We start from the raw sequence: 19,178 nt of genomic DNA on the forward strand, positions 1-19,178 counted from the left end.
AAATCTTTTATACCATATGTTTAATTAAAAAATTGTACAAAGAAAAGATATCAGATGTCCAAACCAAAAAAAAGGGAAAAATGTTGAATTTTATTCCAAGATTGAACAGATTGTCAGTTGGACATGTCTCTAACAGTCTTTTCAGCTCACTGTGCCGAACGTTATCAAGAATCGTGTCCTAACCTGGAAATAAATAAAAATTGCATAGCCTTTGATTTTCTGACCTTTTAACTTAAAATCTAATAATAATAATAATAATAATAGTAACATAGGCTTTGATTCCAGACCTTTTAACTATAATTTTGCTTTATTGTTGGTGTCTTGATGTTTTAGAGGCCCATAAAAAAGCTCCTACTCCTATTGCTTGAACACCTCAGCATCTCCTCCAGTCATGGGAGCAGGGTTCAAAATAAAAAGCAACTCACAGTTGTAAGACCCAATGCCTCTCGAAAACACAAACAAACTCTGGCATCAGACTTGTTGGAGTTTTTAACTCATGGTGAGTTTCAACTAAGCAGGTGCACATATTGCTGTTTTTCACTGTTGCTGTGGGGCATGCTTATTTATCTGCTCCGATCCCTGTGGTAAAGTTGGTAGCCAGCTGTTTAACAGTGGCCCATCATGCTAGTTATTTATTTATTTATTTTTTGTATTGTTCTGAAAGCACACTGTTGAGCAGACCAGCAAGGGAGGACTACAAGGAAGAATTAGCTTTAAAGGCTGCTGCTACTGATGATGAAGTTTGGTGACAGAGTTTTACTTATACAGACGTATGACGATATGCTGTGAAGAAGTATTTTTTCCCTCAATTCTCCCCCCCCATTTGTTACACTTACATGTTTCCAATCGCCAAACATAATTTTAAAAGGAAGTTGTATAATGATCTAATTTATTAGCAGAAAAATGGTATCCAAACCTAACTGGTCTTACGTGAAAAAGTAATTGCTCTGCCATGTTAAATCATGAATTAACTGTGATTAACTACATTTTTTGGAAAGCAACTCAAATTCACTGGCCACACCCAGGTCCGATTACTGCCAGACCTGTTCAATCAGGAAATCATCTAAATAGAACCTGTGTGACAGAGGAGGCGGTGCAGCGCAACACATCATACCACAATCTCAAGAACAGAGGAGAAACAATAGTCACTGACATCTATCTATCTACAAAGCCATTTTTAAGCCTTTGGGACTGCAGCGAACCACAGTGAAAGCCATTATCTACAAATGGAGTAAACTAGCGGCAGTTGTGAACCTTCCCAGGAGTGGATGGCCTACCAGAATTACTACAAGAGTAGCATCAATGACTCGTCCAGGAGGTCACAAAAACCCCAGAATAGCATCTAAAGGTCTAACTTGTTTCATTTAAAGTCAGTGTTCATAATTCAACAACAAAAAAGAGACTGCCCCAGTGTCCGTGGCAAAGTAGCCAAAAAACATCTTGATGATCCACATAACTTGTATGCCGTGGACTGACGAGACAAAAGTTGAAATTTATGGAATGTTTGAGTCCCGTTACATGTGGCATAAAACTAACACACCATTTTATAAAAAGAACATCATACCATCACACCTGGTGGTAGTGGGGCAGATATGTAGGGGGGGGAAGCAGAAAGAGGGGGAAATACTTTTTTCACAGCCTTGTGGCTTTTAATTTATTTTCCAGGTTTGTTGAAGAAACACGATACATGTTAAGAAACCGTTTATTTAACAGAAGCTGTTTAGCCGCAGCGTCTGACTCGAGGAATGGCAGTGTCAGCACTGAGCCTGTCTGCCTGTCTGCTGTTTTGGCCACAAATAAAATGTCCAACGCTCACTGCAAAGGTTCCCATGAAATTTGGAACTGATTGTCCCCCGAGGATATTCCTCATATTTTTCCCATTCCCTCTTTCACGATAAAGCTCACATCAGTGGTTTTAAGTAAATTGTCTTACCAACTACGAAAAGGGAGACATTTGAGGCACAATTTAATGCCCCTACTAGAGTTACCTAAATTTAGCACTTTTATGACTTTTTGCCACATGTCATCAACAGGTCAAAACTTGCTTTGCAGCTGATTACAAACTAAACTGGTGTCACCCCTTCATCCTTGGCTATACCTTACTTTAAGTGCTAAGTAGCAAATATTAGCAAGGTGGCACCCTGTTAAACATTAGTATGTTAATATATCATTACAGTATGAGTATGTTAGCATGCTGACATTAACAATGAAACGCACACGTGCTCATTCTTGATGAAGTTTCAAAGTACATGTGAAAGTCATGCATAATCACCTCGGACAGGTGTCCACTATATTTAAACCATATGCAAGCAAGTTCTACTGGGGATCAAAGGAGCCCTGCTCACCACATTTTTAAGTATGTATACTGCACTTCTAGAATATATCAAAATATGTGAAATATATTCGCTCATCTTCATAACTGTCAGTCAAAGACATTATCCTGTGAGCAGCCAGCAGCCTCTCATTATGCAAAATCAAACAAGGCAGTGGAATTGAGTTTGGTGTCCCAGAGTAACATAAGCAAATATAGCCTGACAACTCATATTGGAGAAGACTTAGAAGTCTGCCTATGCCTGGATATCAATACAACAAAGACAATGGTTTGGGCACCTACAGGCATGAGATACCTTGTCTGCAGAGGGAACAGAACAAACAACTCTGTAAGCCTCAAATCCACCAAATCTGAAGGAATACGGGGAAGTGCTTTGGTATGATCCTTCTACGGAAATGTCCATCTGTGTGCGAGTGTGTGTTTTTGTGTATAAATATCCTTAGATCTTCTAAACAGCTAAAGTTATGAAGTCAGTGCTTGTATACAATGATAATACAGCTGTTATCCTTACAGACCAATGTTACACAGAAACGCATTCCCAACTTCCTGTTTTGATGGGTAAGAGTCTCTTTCATTTATTTATTTTTTAAGTAACATGTGGTGATAAAAGATATATATTTAATTAGCGATCAAACAAATTCTCAGGTTCTGCAGCTGTCAGAGATCTCAGTTCTAATGTGGTGCACCAGTGCCCTCCTGTGGAGCTCTGCGCTGCACCTCGGCTACAGCTTGTATCTGCTCTCTTCACTGCTACTTGCTAAAAAGAAAAAGGAATGCTGAGGCATTAAAGTAAGAAAAGAAACAGTGTCCTGGCTTAATAAAGTGCCATAAAGTGAGGAAATGGATGTACGAAAGAGAACGGTAAACAGAATTTTAAGGGGCGAAAAATGTAAATCAGTTTGTGAATCCATTTTCTTTTCTTTTTTAAAATAGATTTTAATTAGTGTAATTACTTATTTAGCTCTTTATTTATTTATTTTTTTAAAAAAAGGGTTTTTATTAAATGTTTCATGTTATTTCTATATGTCATTTTTATTGATAAACAGTTCATTTTGGAAATTATTATTGTTTTTGTTAAAATATCAAATAATGAATTTTTTTACAAAGAAATTTTTAGATAATTTATTATATTTGTTTAGACATTAATAAAGTAAAGTTTGTAAATGAATTGACTATTGCATAATATTATTGTCCAATAAATCATTAATTCATGAAAAGCATTATTACAATTACTTTTCCCAAGGGGCTACTTAAGTAAGATGAACTCCACTTTGTATTCATTTTATCTCTTTATGAGCTAAATGGTATGGACTTCCACAACAATACCAGTTTTCCATGTGGCCCCTTGGGTTTAATTATTCCCCACATCTGCTCTAGGTCCTCAATACACAAGGACAGCTTCAGGACTGTGGACTGTAAATAAAAGATGGCTGCAACCAAGCAACATAAAAAGAAGACGTTTTCCTTTTTTTCGCACATCTATTTATGTGAAAGGAGTCAAGAAAAATGTTGAAGCTTTTTTTATATGAAGGCACATCACAGTGAAATAGTGTAGCATGTAACTTCAAGTGCCAAAGCTGTGTAAACTGTACTGTATCACTTCAAAGTTTGCATGATGTAACAAAACTCTTCTTTAGTTTTCCTGTTGTGGTGAATGAATAGACATTTTTGACTGAAAAATAAGATTACAGTGATGGATCACTAAACCTAAACCTCTTCATGACTTCTGGTCTTAACTTAATCTAAAGACTGGCATTACCTTTACTGTAGTTCTTTAAAGAAGTCAGCAAGAGGTTGGGAGATTAAAAGTTGAAGTTTTATTCTGAGCAAAACATCTTTTGATAACATTTGAAGGTTGGAGGGGAAATTAATTCTTAGTGTTCTACTGTAACAGGCTTCTATTTATGTGATTTTGTGGACCAGGACTCGTCATTCTTGTGCCTAATGGGTGCAGAATATTAGAATTTTTTTAACGTGGAAAGAGAGAAACCACTAAAGGCATGTTATCCTTTTACATCACATTTGTCTTTTTCTGAGAGGACATTTTCCTACCTATTGAAAAGCATGAACAAAAAGCACTGTGAGGAATCATTTTAGAAATATAAAAGATCCCTGAGTTGAGCACGTATTTTATAATTTCTACTTCATGGTCTACTTCTTTGATGCATCTGAATAGTTTGAAAGCTATTTACTATGAGCTGTGCACTTTCACACCCAGAAGAGATGGAAAATTCAGATGTTATGATTGGACAAGACATAATGTAGTTTGTCAAATCAATATTATGAATTACAATCAGACCATGAAACAGTCCACCTTCTAACTTCATTAGGACTTGACCACGAAGCTCCCAGCACCAGTGTTTGTGCTGACGTTAATGCCAGAGAAGATTTGGAAGTCTGCAGTCTTGAATCAGCAGAGGGTTGCTAATGTTTTCAAATTTGGATAGGGGCTTGATTTTATGCCTCTTTGGTAATGGGACTGAAAATGTCTGAATTCCAATTCCACATTGTGAACCTGTCAGAAATTAAGACCATTAAGACAGAAATAGTTGTTTATGTTTTATTTGGAGAACTTTTTCTCTCAATCCATTATAAAATAGCAATTAAAAACCTTTTTGTTTGAAAATCCTCTATTTACATATAAACAAGTAGCTGTGCAAATTTTACAAGATATTGGCAAGAAAGCATAATAATTTTGTCTCCATTTGTCACATAATTGTACAAGAAAAATAAGACATTTTTTCGTAATTCAAAATTGTCAAGTAAATCTACAAAGAGCAACTTAAGTATATACAGTAATAAAACTTGCTGATAAACATCTTGTCATAAAATGCTAAAGGTATAAAGACAAAAATTAGTATGTGCACAAAAATATAAACAATTTATAGAAGGTATGTTCATTTGATTGATTAGTTTTAGAAAACTGATCTGTCAAAGTGCAGTTGTTGCTCTGCATTTCACGTTTACCCAAAATAACCTCTATCATTCATAAATAAAAAAAAGTGTGGACATTCAACTTATTGAAAAAAATGTAATTCACTTAAATCGCTGAAATTAGTAATAATATTAGAATCGATTTTAAAATTGACTTTAAAAATCACATTACAGTAAAAATCCCCCCAACCTGGCTATGTTAAATTATTAAGAGCCATTTCATTTCCAAAATCATAACAACCTAGTCTTACTTAGTAAGTCTTTAGTTCTGTGGGTGATATTAAATAAAGGCATCATAAAAAACAAAAACAAACAAAAACCGGCTTATTTATTTGCGACAATTTTCAAGAAAAGGAGTAAAATTACCATTTTTGTTTTCAGAATTTAAATTTTTCATTTTTCTCTGCTCTTCTAAATATGTGGACCGTGAGCTCGCTTCCACTGCAGAAAATCTGCCGCTAAAAGTTTACACCGATGACTGCAATCACACTGTGATGAATAACAATTTCTTTGGAGAGGATTTTCACTGTGATTCAGTCCTTGACGTAAATGTCGTACTGACATCAGTGAAGAAATGTATTAACGCTACTAGCAGCTGGAGATGGGAAAGGAAATCTCAGTACTAAACAGTTGCAGTCAAAGTTTTGCAGCTCCATCAATAACAGCGTATACCCTCAGTACGCTTTGTTTATCATTTCTACATGCACAAGTGCAACAGAAGTCACATTCTGTTGTTCAGACAAACTACAGATGACGGTGGCAACCTGCTAGCAACTGCAAGGAGATGTTCAGTGCAGCACCATATACTTCTAGGGAACCAACTTCACATTAGAAACAGCAACAACCTCGAGCAAACATTCACCAATCATTGGCAGAATACATCCTTTTCCCTGGCAACAAGTGGTTACCAAGGGTCACTGACCAGCCTAACTGCTGCCTGAATGGACCATAAGAAATTTATTTCACAGTAGTTGCCAGCAACCTACAGTAAGTACTTGCAACTGGTTGGAAAAATGCGCATTTCCCCCTTCTGACTGGCGATTACCAGATGGTTGCCAACCGATCTCTAGGCTTGTATGTGGTGGAGCGCTCCAGAGGTTTAAAAGGAGATGGCACAAATTTAAGTCAGGTAAAGCTGACAGGTAAAGGGTGGAGTCACGATACCTTATGAGTACATCTTACCTAGTTGCTTTTAATTACTGACGAGCGACATAAAGTATTTAAATTCTCTGTAGAAAATACAAGACCCTAATTAAAAAGACTTCAAAATTTGTGCAAGAACTCTCACCATAAATCAGAAATCCTATGACAGTGAGCTCTAATACCACCTCTACACTGCACACAATACATGACACATAAAATATCATTGATTCCAATCACAGACAAAGATAAAAAAGAAATAAAACAAAACAAAACAACAGCCAACCAACAACAACAACTGTATCCCTAAAAAATCCTCTCATTCTACAAATCTGGAGAGAAGTGTTGGATATATAAAATTCCTTGATCAACACATTCTAATCCATATGGCTTAAACTGTTAAGAAGGCAACTCAGCAGATGATAAGACCGGTTAAGATTAATCTCTGTAAAACGATCCACAGGCATTGCTAAAATATAGTATAAATGTACGATAAATTAAAATCTCTGTTAACGACTTAAATAAACAAGAGTGTCTGCCAAGCACTTCAAAGAGATTTGCTGCTACAGCACAGACGCCACTGACACACGTTTTAAATCTGAAGTGTTCGGTTTGGTAAAGACATTGTTCTTTTGTGTAGCATGAGGCAGTGCATCTTCATCGAGTGTGGTTGGTTGTAACTGCAGAGCTGAGAGGCGCACTGAATTCAGGGCCAAGTTCCAATATTTGCTCCATTTCTCCACTGAAAATACAAAAGTCCTTTTCTTTAAGAGGCTTTTAAAAGCCAAGGTCTCTTCAGCATGACTCCCACAGACAGATGCCTCATAATTCAACAGTGGGTGATCAAAGGAAGTACCGGCAGGAAGGGTCGGAGCCGATGGTCCACTCTGCCTCCTTAATGCCACTGAGTGAAACTAGTCATTTTAATGCGGGTGCTATTTGAGGAAGCCTTTATAGAGCAGGTGTGAGTGACTGGTTCCTCTTTCATTCTCCAGACAGAAGAGCAGGTCCCTGAGGTTGACTCTAGTGATGCGCTGTCGCATAAACTGTCTGGAGCCTGTTCCACCTGAGCCTCCAGTCTGAGAGGGACACGACCCTGATCCCTGGAGGGTGAAACAAAGCAAGGACATTCAATTTTTCATCAACTGCTTTTGTGAATCCAGAAAACTTCAAAATAAGCACATTCCTACTTTGGGTTAATCACACCTCACCTCTGCATTGGCACCTCTACCCGGTGAGTCCATTTTCCGCTTTTTCCTTGGGCCGATTGCTGCCAGCGCTGTTAGGTTGGCTTCTCTCTGCCTGATTTGAGCCAGCTCCTGCTGCTGCATCTGAAATACAAGTAGTAACACGTACATTCAACGTACAGGCAAACTCATAACAATGCTTCAAAAAGAAAGCAATCACCCAGGATATTATTTTAGCATATACTTACTTCTTTGGCCTTCTGTTTCAGTCGGAGTTGCTCCGGGTCTTCTTGCCGTGACCGAGACTGAAATAATATCGAGGACATTTTAATATTTCAAAAAGGATATGTAGAATTTATTAAATGACTTGTTTTATTCATTCACTCTCTCAGTTTCCATGTCTGGCATTTGGTGATGGCAGGGAAAATGTATATTAATGACAATGACCCAAGAGCACTCACTTGCCTTCTCTGTATAATTATGCATACAAGATTGTTTCTGTCAGTGATACCATGTGTCCTTGTTCGAATGCTGTTACCTTGGCAGCTTTCAAGAGGATCTCTCTCTCCTGCTCTTCCTTCCTTTGCTTCTCCATTTGATCCAGCTGCTCAAAGAATTTGAGCTGGGTTCGCACATCGCTCGCCTGCTCATACTGTTCATCTTCCTGGAGTTGGCATGAAAAGCGAGGACAGACAGGAAAATGAAACAAGAGATCTTAAAACACAGTAGTGAGTGGGTCTCCCCTACTCTACAATTGCAATCAATTATCACCTTAAAAGTCAAGTTCTTCTGCTGTGCAACATGCGACACCTTTTCCAGTATGTCTTGCAGGCGCTGCTGTGTGGCATGGGAAATGTAGTTGATCACATCTGTGCCCAACTCACTGACACTGAACTTCTTACCTGTCGCAACAGGAGTGAGTATGGATAAAGCTTTAGACGGTGTCAGCATAGTGAGGAACATGCTGTGCATTTTCTCGACAGTGTACGTCTCTCACCAATGTCCAGAACTATCCGGGTGAGTAAAGAGGTGGAAAGGAAGGTCTCGTCCTTACAGGAACGAGTCACCATGCCAACAAGCTCGGAGTTGGTTGCTAAGATACGGGCACTCTCTTCTGACAAGTTGACTCCTGCCATTGAGGCCACATCGTTGATATCGTCATCGTCCCTGGAGAAGAGACAAAAACAGTTTTCTTACTTTTTGTGTCTTAAGCACATTTATACAGAATAAATACAACATTAAAAAAAACCAACACAACACACACAGAGTACTTGGCACTGTATGATGACAAAGAGAGGTGTTATCCTTAATATGGGTATCACAGGTGTACAGCTCTGGCTGTGGTCCCAATCACCTGTTATTATAACCTTCTATTCATGAGGCAACCAATTGGAAGCACTTGTTTAACACAGTTAATGAACTAAGGAGCTGCACAAAGGATAATAAAGTAAATAATTTCTGTTCTGAATTGTGAAAAGCTACTCTAGTAGAGGCCAAGACTGAAAATATGGTGCTGGAAGTCAGTATGACAGGTAAACTTTAAGATAAAAGTAACAACAGCAATAAACTGCATTAATTTATCTTACGGTTGGCACATAAAAAGTTATGACATCACGTAAGTTTCTATGGATACTTAATTCTCTGTGAACGCATATACAGATACTGGTATTTAACAGTGAGTTGGATTTCTTTTTTTTTTTTGGTCTCTCGTACCTGAAAGTGCCTCCTCCTTCCTTCAGCTTGTTCTTCTGAGCTGCACCGAAGGAAGGCTGACTGAAAGCTTGTATTCCTTTGGGTGCTGGAGCCAATGTCTGCTTCACTGCTGGTACTAAAAATCATAAACAGGAGCAAAAACAAGTTTTCTGTAGTGAATTTAGACTAATGAAAGGCAGCTGCACCTAAAACTATTAGAGCACGCAGTAGAATTTGAATATACACTTGACTCTTGTATTCTTGGACTTTGTGTCTTGCAATTACAAACAGTAGCCACAAGGTGGTAGCACTTCCATAGACGTGTTAAATGCATTAAAGACAGAAGCTAAACTCAAGCGTAACAGCTGCAATTTAGTGGATTTTAGTGATGCTATTGCATTAGTGGACCATGGGGATGTTTTCATGGATATCCATTTGAAACTGTATGAGGTACTAAAGTAATGAAATACAACACTGAGACTGAACATTGAAACTAACTGTACATTGATCAGTAATAAATATCAGTTAAGCATTAAACAAATATTAATATGACCCACTTGTTTGTAGCTGTTTGATAACCTGTGGCTGGCCCACGATGATGCGACTGTGAGTTTGTCCTCTCAGTGTTACCACGGCAGACTGAGCCAGCGTCACCGGTGGCCTCACAATGGTCCCCTGTTGCTGGGGTACTATCTGTGCACATTCAGAAAAAGACTAAGAATGAGAAACCTAAAAGAAAGCACACAAATGAAAGAAGTAGAGACAGGCATATATTCAGAAGCATCCACTTGTTCATACATGTTCATCAATATATTCCGATACAGGTAATAGCAAAAAAAAACAAAAAAACATTACCAGTCCCGGTTTACTGTGAGGCGTCTGTGTAAGGCTGATAACTGTGGTTTTGGTTGTGGCAGGGCTGGTGGTTGTAGTGATGGTGGTGGAGAGAGGAGGTCGCAGCACCACAGCAGTGAGTGCTGTGGAGGCTGCGGCTGCAGGCTGAGGGCTCAGCTGAGGCAGCAGGCTTTGTTGGATGAAGGCCTCTGAATCTGGGGTCATCTGGCGCAGCGCTGGAAGACTTCTCTACAGTCAGAATGAATGAAGTGTGTATGTATTCAGTTCATAATGTGAATGAGTCAGTTAGTTGTGGTTATTGTGCTGGGGTCTTGGCCAGAGTACTCTTTAAAAAGAGAGGCTTTTACCTGGATAAGTAAAGAATATAATAGAAAGAAATCTAACAGAAGCAGCTCTTAGTGATAAATGATTACATTTCTATCATTTCTACACATCACATAGTACTCTAAAGAAACTGCAGTGCATAGAATTTAGTTTATGATGTAAGTGAAGTTCATTATGTAAGTGGAGTTCAGAAAAGTTTTTTTCTTTTTCATTTCTGTTCTTTGACTTTTCAACAAGAAACTATTGCAGAAGCTATATGAAACAACATGCTTTACAGATTTTTAAATATTATGAAATAGCTTTATTGATTTGATTATGAAAGAGAAATGCAGAGAGAATAAATTTGCCCCATCCTTTCTAGATTTTTAAAGCTACCTGTCTGGCTACTACATCACCATGTCAGCCAGCAGAGCAGATATTTCCTCTAGTTTTTCAGTAGCATTTAAGTCCATGTGTGACAAATTGCTATAGCTTTTGGCCTGGTCCTGATTAAGGCTGCAAATCCTCCGCTCACCTGCACTCTAATCTCTGTCATGGAGTGGGTACATGTGTGCGAATGCACACCTAGCAGTAGAAGTCACCAACCACTGGCTTCTTTTTGATACAGTGAATTTTAGGATTAGCGTTAACTGCTGCCTACAAAACAGGTAAAAGATGGCTTGCAAATTTTACTTTCCAAAATGCTGTTAAAAAATTGGTCAAGGTGAAGACCAACACAACCTTCAGATAAAGTTGCATTTGTTTGGCAGGAATGCAAATTAAAGTCCCATGTGACCACAAAGGAGCTTACCTTTATATTGTGGAGCATCTACATTATCAGCTTTCAGCCCAAAATCACATGATAACAATTGACAACACTGAGTAAACTGTTAAGGGGGAAAATATTCTGCTTTGAGGCTAGAAATAAGGTTTCCATGAAATATTAATCAATTTAAGCAAAAATGCTGCAGTGATCCTAAGCATGCCTCAGAACCATTATTGAAAATCTGTGGGCAGATCCTAAACATACCCAATGGACAAGATGTGCAATAATGTGAGAAAATTCTCTAATCAAAGACAAGAGTCTTGATGGCTTTTAAGTTTGTGAGTAATACAGTGCTCAACTGTAAGTCCCAAAGTTACAGAACAATGTAATAACTTTGGTTTTGTCTGCAGGTGTGTCACTAATCTCACCTTGAGAAAAGGTACAAGGTATGGCTGCGGTGATGAGTTGAGCTCCTGGTATAACCTACTGGTAAAATCTTCTGGCTCTATCTTTGCTTCCTGTTACAAGGAAAAAAGAAAAAAAAAACATGATGGATGAGAATACATCATACATAAATAAACTTTGAAGGAATTTCACCAGGAGAAAGATTAAGTGTCAACCCAGAGAAGGTAAGAGGGAGAGAGAAGTACCAGTAGGTTCTTGACGAGCTCCTTAACATTAGCTGTGGTCTCAGACGACTGTTTCCCACTGGATGCCAGCTTGATCAGTGTCGACAGAAAATTTCTACATTTTTTCACATTCTCCAGCGTCTCCTGCAAGCACACACAAATATTTTCTCTCAAATATTTACATAATACATGAAAAAAAACCATTAAATAGGGTGTAGGGAAAAAGGTATTTTTTTGCTGTTCATCAATCATGGTTAGCAATTCTCTCTTACAGCTGTGACAGGTGTCGGAGTGACAGGGGTTGCAGTAGCTCCAACGGGCCCCACCCTCTGTGCTACTGCTGTGGAGGCGGATCCGGGCTGCACTGTGGTGGCGGTTCCTAGCGGCTGTCCTGCGGTGGTAGCAACTCCTCCCAGCATGATGGTGTTCTGTATGTGTCAGTGAATATGCACTTGAAATTAGACCCAAGAAAAATGATGAGGTCAGAAACAGCTTTAACACGAGCAGGCCTGTTGAACAGTGCATTTCCTTTTTTTCACATAACACTGGTGTTCTATGAATTTTACTTTTTATATACACAAACGCTTTAGAGCTTACTTTAAAAGCATGATCTGGAAAAAAAAACTAACAAGGTTTAGCAAAAATATATTTAAGGAATTTCCATGGCAATGAGGACAAAAAAGATGAATAGAAGCAGCAATGTTTTTAAAAGTGAGCAAACAAGCCAGCCAGAGAGGAACTGAAAACAACTGTGTTGACCTTGTTGCAAAATCCCATCCTTTCACGCCACAGTTAGACCGTTTGGCAGAAAAATTGACCATATAATCTATGAAACAGATTCTGTGCTTGTTTTTTTAAAAACCATCTCACAGTAGGAAATCAGTCCTAACGAGTTCATGGAGGATACATTCAGCTTTTACTTGAGCAACAGTAATAAGAGTCTTACTTTAATATTCTCATATACCAAGAACCTTCTGCACAGCTGTTCTCAGCAGGTGTACAGTAACAGGCACACATTCCCTGACAAATAGAAAAATTATGAAGTGTAATTCATTTCAAATAACAACAACACTCTGCAGACACTTCAGACACACCGCTGACAATTCTAACTGAAGCAAATGTCATGTAAGTAGCAGCATGAGTTAGACTAATTTGGGTCAACTGTGTGAGATTAATGGAAACAGGATGTGACCGAGATCATAGTGAGGACCACTTGTCCAGATGTGGAAGATGAGAGAGTAGTGGTTTTAATCCAGGTCACAAGGGGGTATGAGAAACAATGATAATAAGATTTGTTTGTTTTTTCCTAAAAAAAACAAAACAAAACCCTTTAAATTATTCTTAATGTTAAAGATGATTGAAAAGATGCCTGGGTATGGCTATATGTAGGAAATGTTAAAAACAAATTGGGAATGATTCAAAAACTACACAGGAGTTTACGACCAAAATTACATGAAACCATTCAAGGTTCAGAGAATTTGGAAAAATCTCTGCACACAAGGAATGAGGCCAAAATCCAGCACTGAATAGATGTTATGTTTGGGCTGTTAGGCAGACCTACATTAAAAACAGAGATGATTCTGTAGTGAAAAATCACATGAGCATGAGATTGGAAAAGCTTTAAAAACTACAGTTCATAAGTGCATCTACAGGGGCAATTTAAGACAACTTTTTAAGATACTTTTTCCCTTGGTTTTAGTCTATTGTAGGGTCTCAGATCTATAAATTTTTCTAAAAAAAAAAAAACTTTTTGAAATTTGATCATTTGATTTACAGGTGATTCTATTCCTATTTTAATAATGTTTTACACAGCTTCGCTCTGGACAAGAGTATGCAATGCCTGGGTTCAAACCAGGCCAGGATGTTTGACTTAACCCATTAGGGATAGTGTGAAAAAACAGAGCTTCCCCAGGTAATCCGCAAAAGCATAGGGGGAAAATGCAAACTGAGCCTATGGGTTACACTTGGTGTTATGGAAATGAATCATTTGATTTAAATATAGTGAAAGTTTACCTGCAGAACAGGAGGCCTCTGTAGTGCGGTGGTAGCTGTCACAGTGGTCTGAACTGTGGAACACTGTTTAATAATGGTGGTGGGAGTAACAGGACGAGCCAGCAGTGGTGCACCTGGTGCCTGCAGGACATATAAAAGAAGATGTTACGCTTTTGGCAGACAGTGGAGCAGCAGGGGTTTTTCGGACACATGCTATATTGCTTAATAAAAAATAAATTAATAAATAACAAAAATCAGAAAATATTCAAAAAGTTACATATTAGTAGTAGTAGTATATAGTATATGTTTTTAAGTTGGATGCAACAGTTACTCTGTGGAACGAAAATTAAATCAGAAATACTTGTTTTGTAAATGTTTACCAAGCAGAGGCACAGTATTTATGTTGAAGCAGTAACCAAAACTCAATTATAAACAGAAAGTAAAATAGTGATTAAGTTTATCCTTACTTTGAAGTTACAAGAGAGGTGTAATGTGAAAGAAGTTCAGCACAGCTTTCTTTGCATTACCTGGCATGTCAAAAACTAAAACCCCTGCTAGAAGTGAATGGGTATCACTTCAGTGGTTATCTACTTCCAGTGTTAACGCAGGCTTTCTGCCTCAGGCTCTGTGGACGCTAACAAAAAAAAGGGGGCATTTTACGCATCACGAGTGCCGCCTACTTCGATCAGATGACGATAAAACGGTGATAAAAATCTATAAAGAGCATAAAAATTTAACATGCAATATAAAAGAAAGGAAAATGCAACCCCGTTACAAGTAAGATAGGAAATTAATACAGCAGAAAATTATTAATCTCGGGATTTAGCGCACTGAGGTGTAAAATAAACATTTCTATTTGAGTTAATCATTTTAATGCCGAGTGCACTCTCAGTCCTGCTTAGTTCTAAAATGACGGCTGCATGTTAGAGCTCTGAAACTTTCAACTGGACACATTTAAACATTAAATGGTACTGTCCCAAAGCCTGATAAGGGGACTGAAAATCACTTTAGTGAAAATTCAGTGAAAATGTGACAATTTACAGGTGACTTTAAATTAAAAACCCTGAGCACGACCTGCTTCCAACCAGGTTATATGTTTAGCATAAGTTATCACTGTGAAAACCAGATAAAAAGGAACATATTTATGTATATGTAGCTTTAAAAATGATATGTTAATGTTACTGGTATAGACAGCATTGAATATGTCTATGAGTCACTGTAGATGGGATGTGGATGACCAGAGAAGAAAAAAAAAAATCAATAAAAGACAACTAATTTGAATTAATATAACTGATGTTGGGAATATAAACAAGTTTACTGGTTTTGCCAGACTGAACTTTATTTCAGTAAAAAGTCACTTGTACTCTTTTACTGTTAAAGACTAATAAATCAAATGTGAATTGGGAGGAATTACCTTTTTTGGGTTCTGAGAAAAAGTCTGAGAACCAACTGTTACAGAAGGTTTACAGAACTGTACAGGTATCTGAGTCATATTTTCTGCGTTTGACTGTATCTAGCAGATCTGTACCTGTAGGGATGTGATCTGGACAGGTGGAGTGCTTGTGGGAGCTGGAGGTCGTGGAGTCATGGCGCTTTGTGACTGCGACTGAGCTTGCATTTGAGCCAAAGCCTGCTGGGGAATCATCAGCAGTTGCCCACTCTCACTGCGAACCAAGACCATTCCTGTACGTGCCAAATATCCAAGGAGTTAAAATATTAAAAGGTCATTATCTTCCTGTCCCAATGAGTCACCAAAAAAAAAGGATGTATGCACGCATGTATGCATCAATAGTGAGCCCTATTTAGTCCTAAGCCACTCAGCAACTTGTCAAACCAAAATGAGCCACAAGCATGTTAGCAGAGTCTGACTGATATATGTGACAATATTAAAACATTTATTTTGTTAGGAGTATAATGCAGGAGAGAGAGACTTGGGGCAATAAAGGAATAGTTTATACAGAAGAACAGCCCCATTTCAGTCTTTACAAAACTCTGTCTGCAAAAGAGCAGAGCAATCAGTGATGCAGGGATGAGCAGCGTCTTCAAAGTAAATAGAACTAATAGTAAAGTTAATAAACAATTACCCCACCATTTTCCTGTCTCAACATAACTCTTAAATGCTTAAATACGTATGCCAGTATACCCATATTTATTATTATTGGAATTTTATATTTATAAAAAATTGACATTACCAGAAAAAAACATTATCAGTCAGGGTCTATATGGCAGCATAAATTAAAAAAAAAAAGTTCAAGTCACAATCCACCATGCAAAAAGCTAAAAACATTCTTGTTTCTGCTCAAAACAACATGTCTTCTTGCCACCAATTTATTTTTATTGTATGGCAGTGTAATACTATGCACCACACCCTTATGTCAACAGTGTCTGTTAAAGAGGTGACAACATGACTCTACTACATAATAATAACACAGACATTCTAAGACTGGCCAAATAAATGGCCAGAGCTGTTTCATCAAGGCTACAAAGTGGGAATACCTTGGAATCAGAATCAGAAGACTTTATTTATCCCCAAGGGGCAATTAAATCTGCCATGGAAGAAATCTGCCATTAATACAGTGGCCTACAACAAAGAACTATATCCTACAGGGAGGCCACAAAGGGGATTTTCCATTCTAAATTGCAAATAGATGCATTTGTCAAAAATGATGTTGTTTGTTTTAGTATTTGTATTTGATTTAGTATCTGTATTTGATCTGGATTCATTTTCTAATATAATAATTCTTTATTTTATGCTATACTGAGCATAAAATAGAATCACTGCACTTTTACAAAACCCTGAAATAACAGTTCACAACTGAGACAAAAATGCTAACCTGAAGACTTTGCATACTCAACACATGCATCCCAGAAAGTTGATTCAGTTCATTTGAACGTGGCATTATCAGTCGGAGAAATGTTTCATTATGCATTCAAGTGACTTCATCAGTCAGTCACTTGGATAAGTGATTAAATATTTCTCCCACTGAAAACAGTGCATCCAGATAGAGGGAATCAACTTTCTGGGACTTCCTTACATGCATTATTGAGCATGCATCAATACATTTTAACACATGCATCCAAACACACATAATGCTTGAGAGATATCCTGTATATTTTATCCAGCTGGTGCTATTATAATAGGATGTAATCGTCTCAGACAAGACAAACTAAAAAGAATCAATAGACTGGAATGGACAGCTACATTGATAAACTATATGAAGAATGTGTTGGCTGAGTTCCACTGAGTCCTGCTTTTAATCTGCTACAGAACCCTGGCCACCTCTAAAGTTGCTACTAAGCTACTACAATGTGTTTCAAATCATCTATTGCCTGCAAAGGCATCTCGGGAAACCGTTAAAGTTAATAATAATAATAATAATAATATTAATCTTCCACATGCTCTCAGACTTTACAACTCAATTACCTGGAGGCAGCTGAATGTTTTGGATATTTGGGGCGTTTTGTTGAGGCTGAGCGAGTCGAGGAGCTAACACCTGTGGAACAATAGTTCGTATTCCACCGGGAGTTGCAGCAACTGTTGAAGGTACTGAAGTCCTCAAGCCCTGCAAAACAGTCGGACTCCTCACTGTCGCTGTCGTCCCTGTAGCAACAACTGAAGCCACGACGTGGGCACCAGTAGGCAAGATAACTTTTGGGCAGTCAGTTTTGCTAGCAGGAGAGCCAGTTGTGCTGGTAACACTGACAGACGGTGACGTTAAAACTGTGGTTGGACTGCCTGTACTTGGTGAAGGGTTCATGAAGGTTTGCATAGGTGGCCTCACCAGCGTGATTGTGGGAACAGTTTTCACAGAAGGCTGGGACGAGATAACAGACGAAGTCACAACATTTTGCGCGTTCAAAGTAGCTCGGATAATAGTACTAGGTGTTCCAGGCAGACCTGCTGCGCTTGGTTTGCTCACAGGTCCGTTGTTGAGGAGTGTGACAGCACCGGGCTGCGAGTTGTTGCTGTCAGCGGGTCCGCCTGCGGTTATTTGACAGTTCATCACCACGGCACCTCCATTCAGAGTTTTCGCATCGGTCGCTCCAGGTCTGCCAGCGCCAGCTGTTGCATCTAGTGTAACCATAACAACTCCACTGGCTGCGTCCGACTTGGACTGACTCTGAGTGGCTGTCACACTCGGTCCTGCCGTCGATGTGATCCCTGCTGCCCCATCCATGCTTGAACCCAGGGACCCCGTACTGTTACTGACACCTCCTTGCGCTCCTGTCCCTGCAGCAGCGGAAACACATGAAAACAAGGGGAGTGTCGAGCAACTCTCCGATTCGCTTTAGTTTCGGGACACAGACAAGTGAAGCCAAATAAGCTATAACCAGCTGAGTAACGTGACCAAAATTAGCTAATGTTAGCTAACCGGAGTGCGCAGCTATCTTACCTGCTTTAGCAAGCTCTTGTTGTGAAAGTCCCATTTTGCTACCCTGAACATTTAAACTACTACCTAGAGCTGAGTTTCCGCCATGATTTTCTGCAGACGGGGCCCTAGCGGTTGTGTTATCGCGCCTTGTTTCTGTTAGTTCAGACTCCAGGGATCCATCTAGGTCACTAACTACTTTTTCGTCCACCTCTGTGCTCAAGAAAACATCACCCAGCAAATCGGAGCCCGCCGCCATCTTTTCCCAGCTACGCTCGTTCGTGAGACGCATGCGCCGATTGGATGCATCCCCCGTGACGCGACCTTAACTCGCCTCATGATTGGCTGTTGGATAAAAATAAAACCTGGAACAAATGGTTGCGAGCTGCAGTGCAAAGTGCCACCGCAGTCGGACTATTTCGTTGGAAATAAGCTACATCGCTCACAGAGCTGTGCCTTGTGGAGCATTAGCACATCGAAGAAACTGTCAGATAGTTCTCATGCACTATCACATGATTTCAAAGACGCTTGCATTACACTATTTTACTCTCTGAACAATCCAAAATGGCTGCGTTGATGCTATTTTTCCAGGACACCCGCAGTAACCGCCTAGTGCTCACAGACAGTGATGTGAAACTACCTGGATAGTAAACTTTTGAGAGTGCAGATCAGCACTTAGGCAGCCAGTTTGCACGGTTGTTTATGCATCACAGGACTCAGCCTTTTAACGCCGTGACTGTGACTTTTGTTGCAACTTATAAAAATTATCTAAAAAATGTTTTTATGAAAAAAATATGTACCATAAGCACAATCATAATTATTGATCGAATTCGTAACAAATCATAGATTACGAAAAAATTCAAACGAATGGGTCACAAGTGAGTTAAATCAAGCCGTGGTGATTGGCATTCATTTTATTGCCATCAATGATTGGCAGGTGCTTCAATCAGGTCAGCTGTGTACGCCTATAAATTGTTT

The 19,178-nt window shown here is 38.8% G+C and overlaps 1 protein-coding gene across 2 annotated transcripts; it reads right to left on the minus strand.

The window, feature by feature from the left end:
- Nucleotides 1-4,878: 4,878 nt before the first annotated feature.
- On the minus strand, nucleotides 4,879-19,066 carry LOC145423320 (transcription initiation factor TFIID subunit 4-like). Of its 2 annotated transcripts, none has more exons than XM_080295623.1 (16): nucleotides 18,841-19,066; nucleotides 17,255-18,061; nucleotides 15,359-15,513; nucleotides 13,852-13,971; nucleotides 12,111-12,266; nucleotides 11,860-11,982; nucleotides 11,638-11,727; nucleotides 10,141-10,368; nucleotides 9,843-9,978; nucleotides 9,307-9,421; nucleotides 8,591-8,760; nucleotides 8,365-8,495; nucleotides 8,132-8,257; nucleotides 7,842-7,898; nucleotides 7,618-7,737; nucleotides 4,879-7,509 (listed from the first exon to the last, which is right to left on the minus strand). In XM_080295623.1, the coding sequence occupies exons 2-16, from the start codon at nucleotides 18,006-18,008 to the stop codon at nucleotides 7,342-7,344; spliced, it is 2,649 nt and encodes an 882-aa protein (XP_080151749.1). In that variant the 5' UTR covers nucleotides 18,009-18,061; nucleotides 18,841-19,066; the 3' UTR covers nucleotides 4,879-7,341. The 2 variants fall into 2 exon arrangements, with proteins under 2 accessions (XP_080151749.1, XP_080151748.1); XM_080295622.1 differs by lacking the exon at nucleotides 18,841-19,066 and adding an exon at nucleotides 18,225-18,511.
- Nucleotides 19,067-19,178: the final 112 nt, after the last annotated feature.

This window comes from Astatotilapia calliptera, chromosome 20, assembly GCF_964374335.1.
Source record: "Astatotilapia calliptera chromosome 20, fAstCal68.1, whole genome shotgun sequence".
NCBI lineage: Eukaryota > Metazoa > Chordata > Actinopteri > Cichliformes > Cichlidae > Astatotilapia > Astatotilapia calliptera.

Bases quoted from the DNA above. Each gene is read 5' to 3' on its own strand.
- LOC145423320 (XM_080295622.1), bottom strand. From the start codon at position 18,492: ATGCGTCTCACGAACGAGCGTAGCTGGGAAAAGATGGCGGCGGGCTCC. The intron at 9,979-10,140 runs GTAATGTTTTTT...GAATGTGCACAG, and splicing joins CTCACAGTAAACCGGGACTG to ATAGTACCCCAGCAACAGGG. The intron at 7,510-7,617 runs GTGAGGTGTGAT...TTCACCCTCCAG, and splicing joins GTAGAGGTGCCAATGCAGAG to GGATCAGGGTCGTGTCCCTC.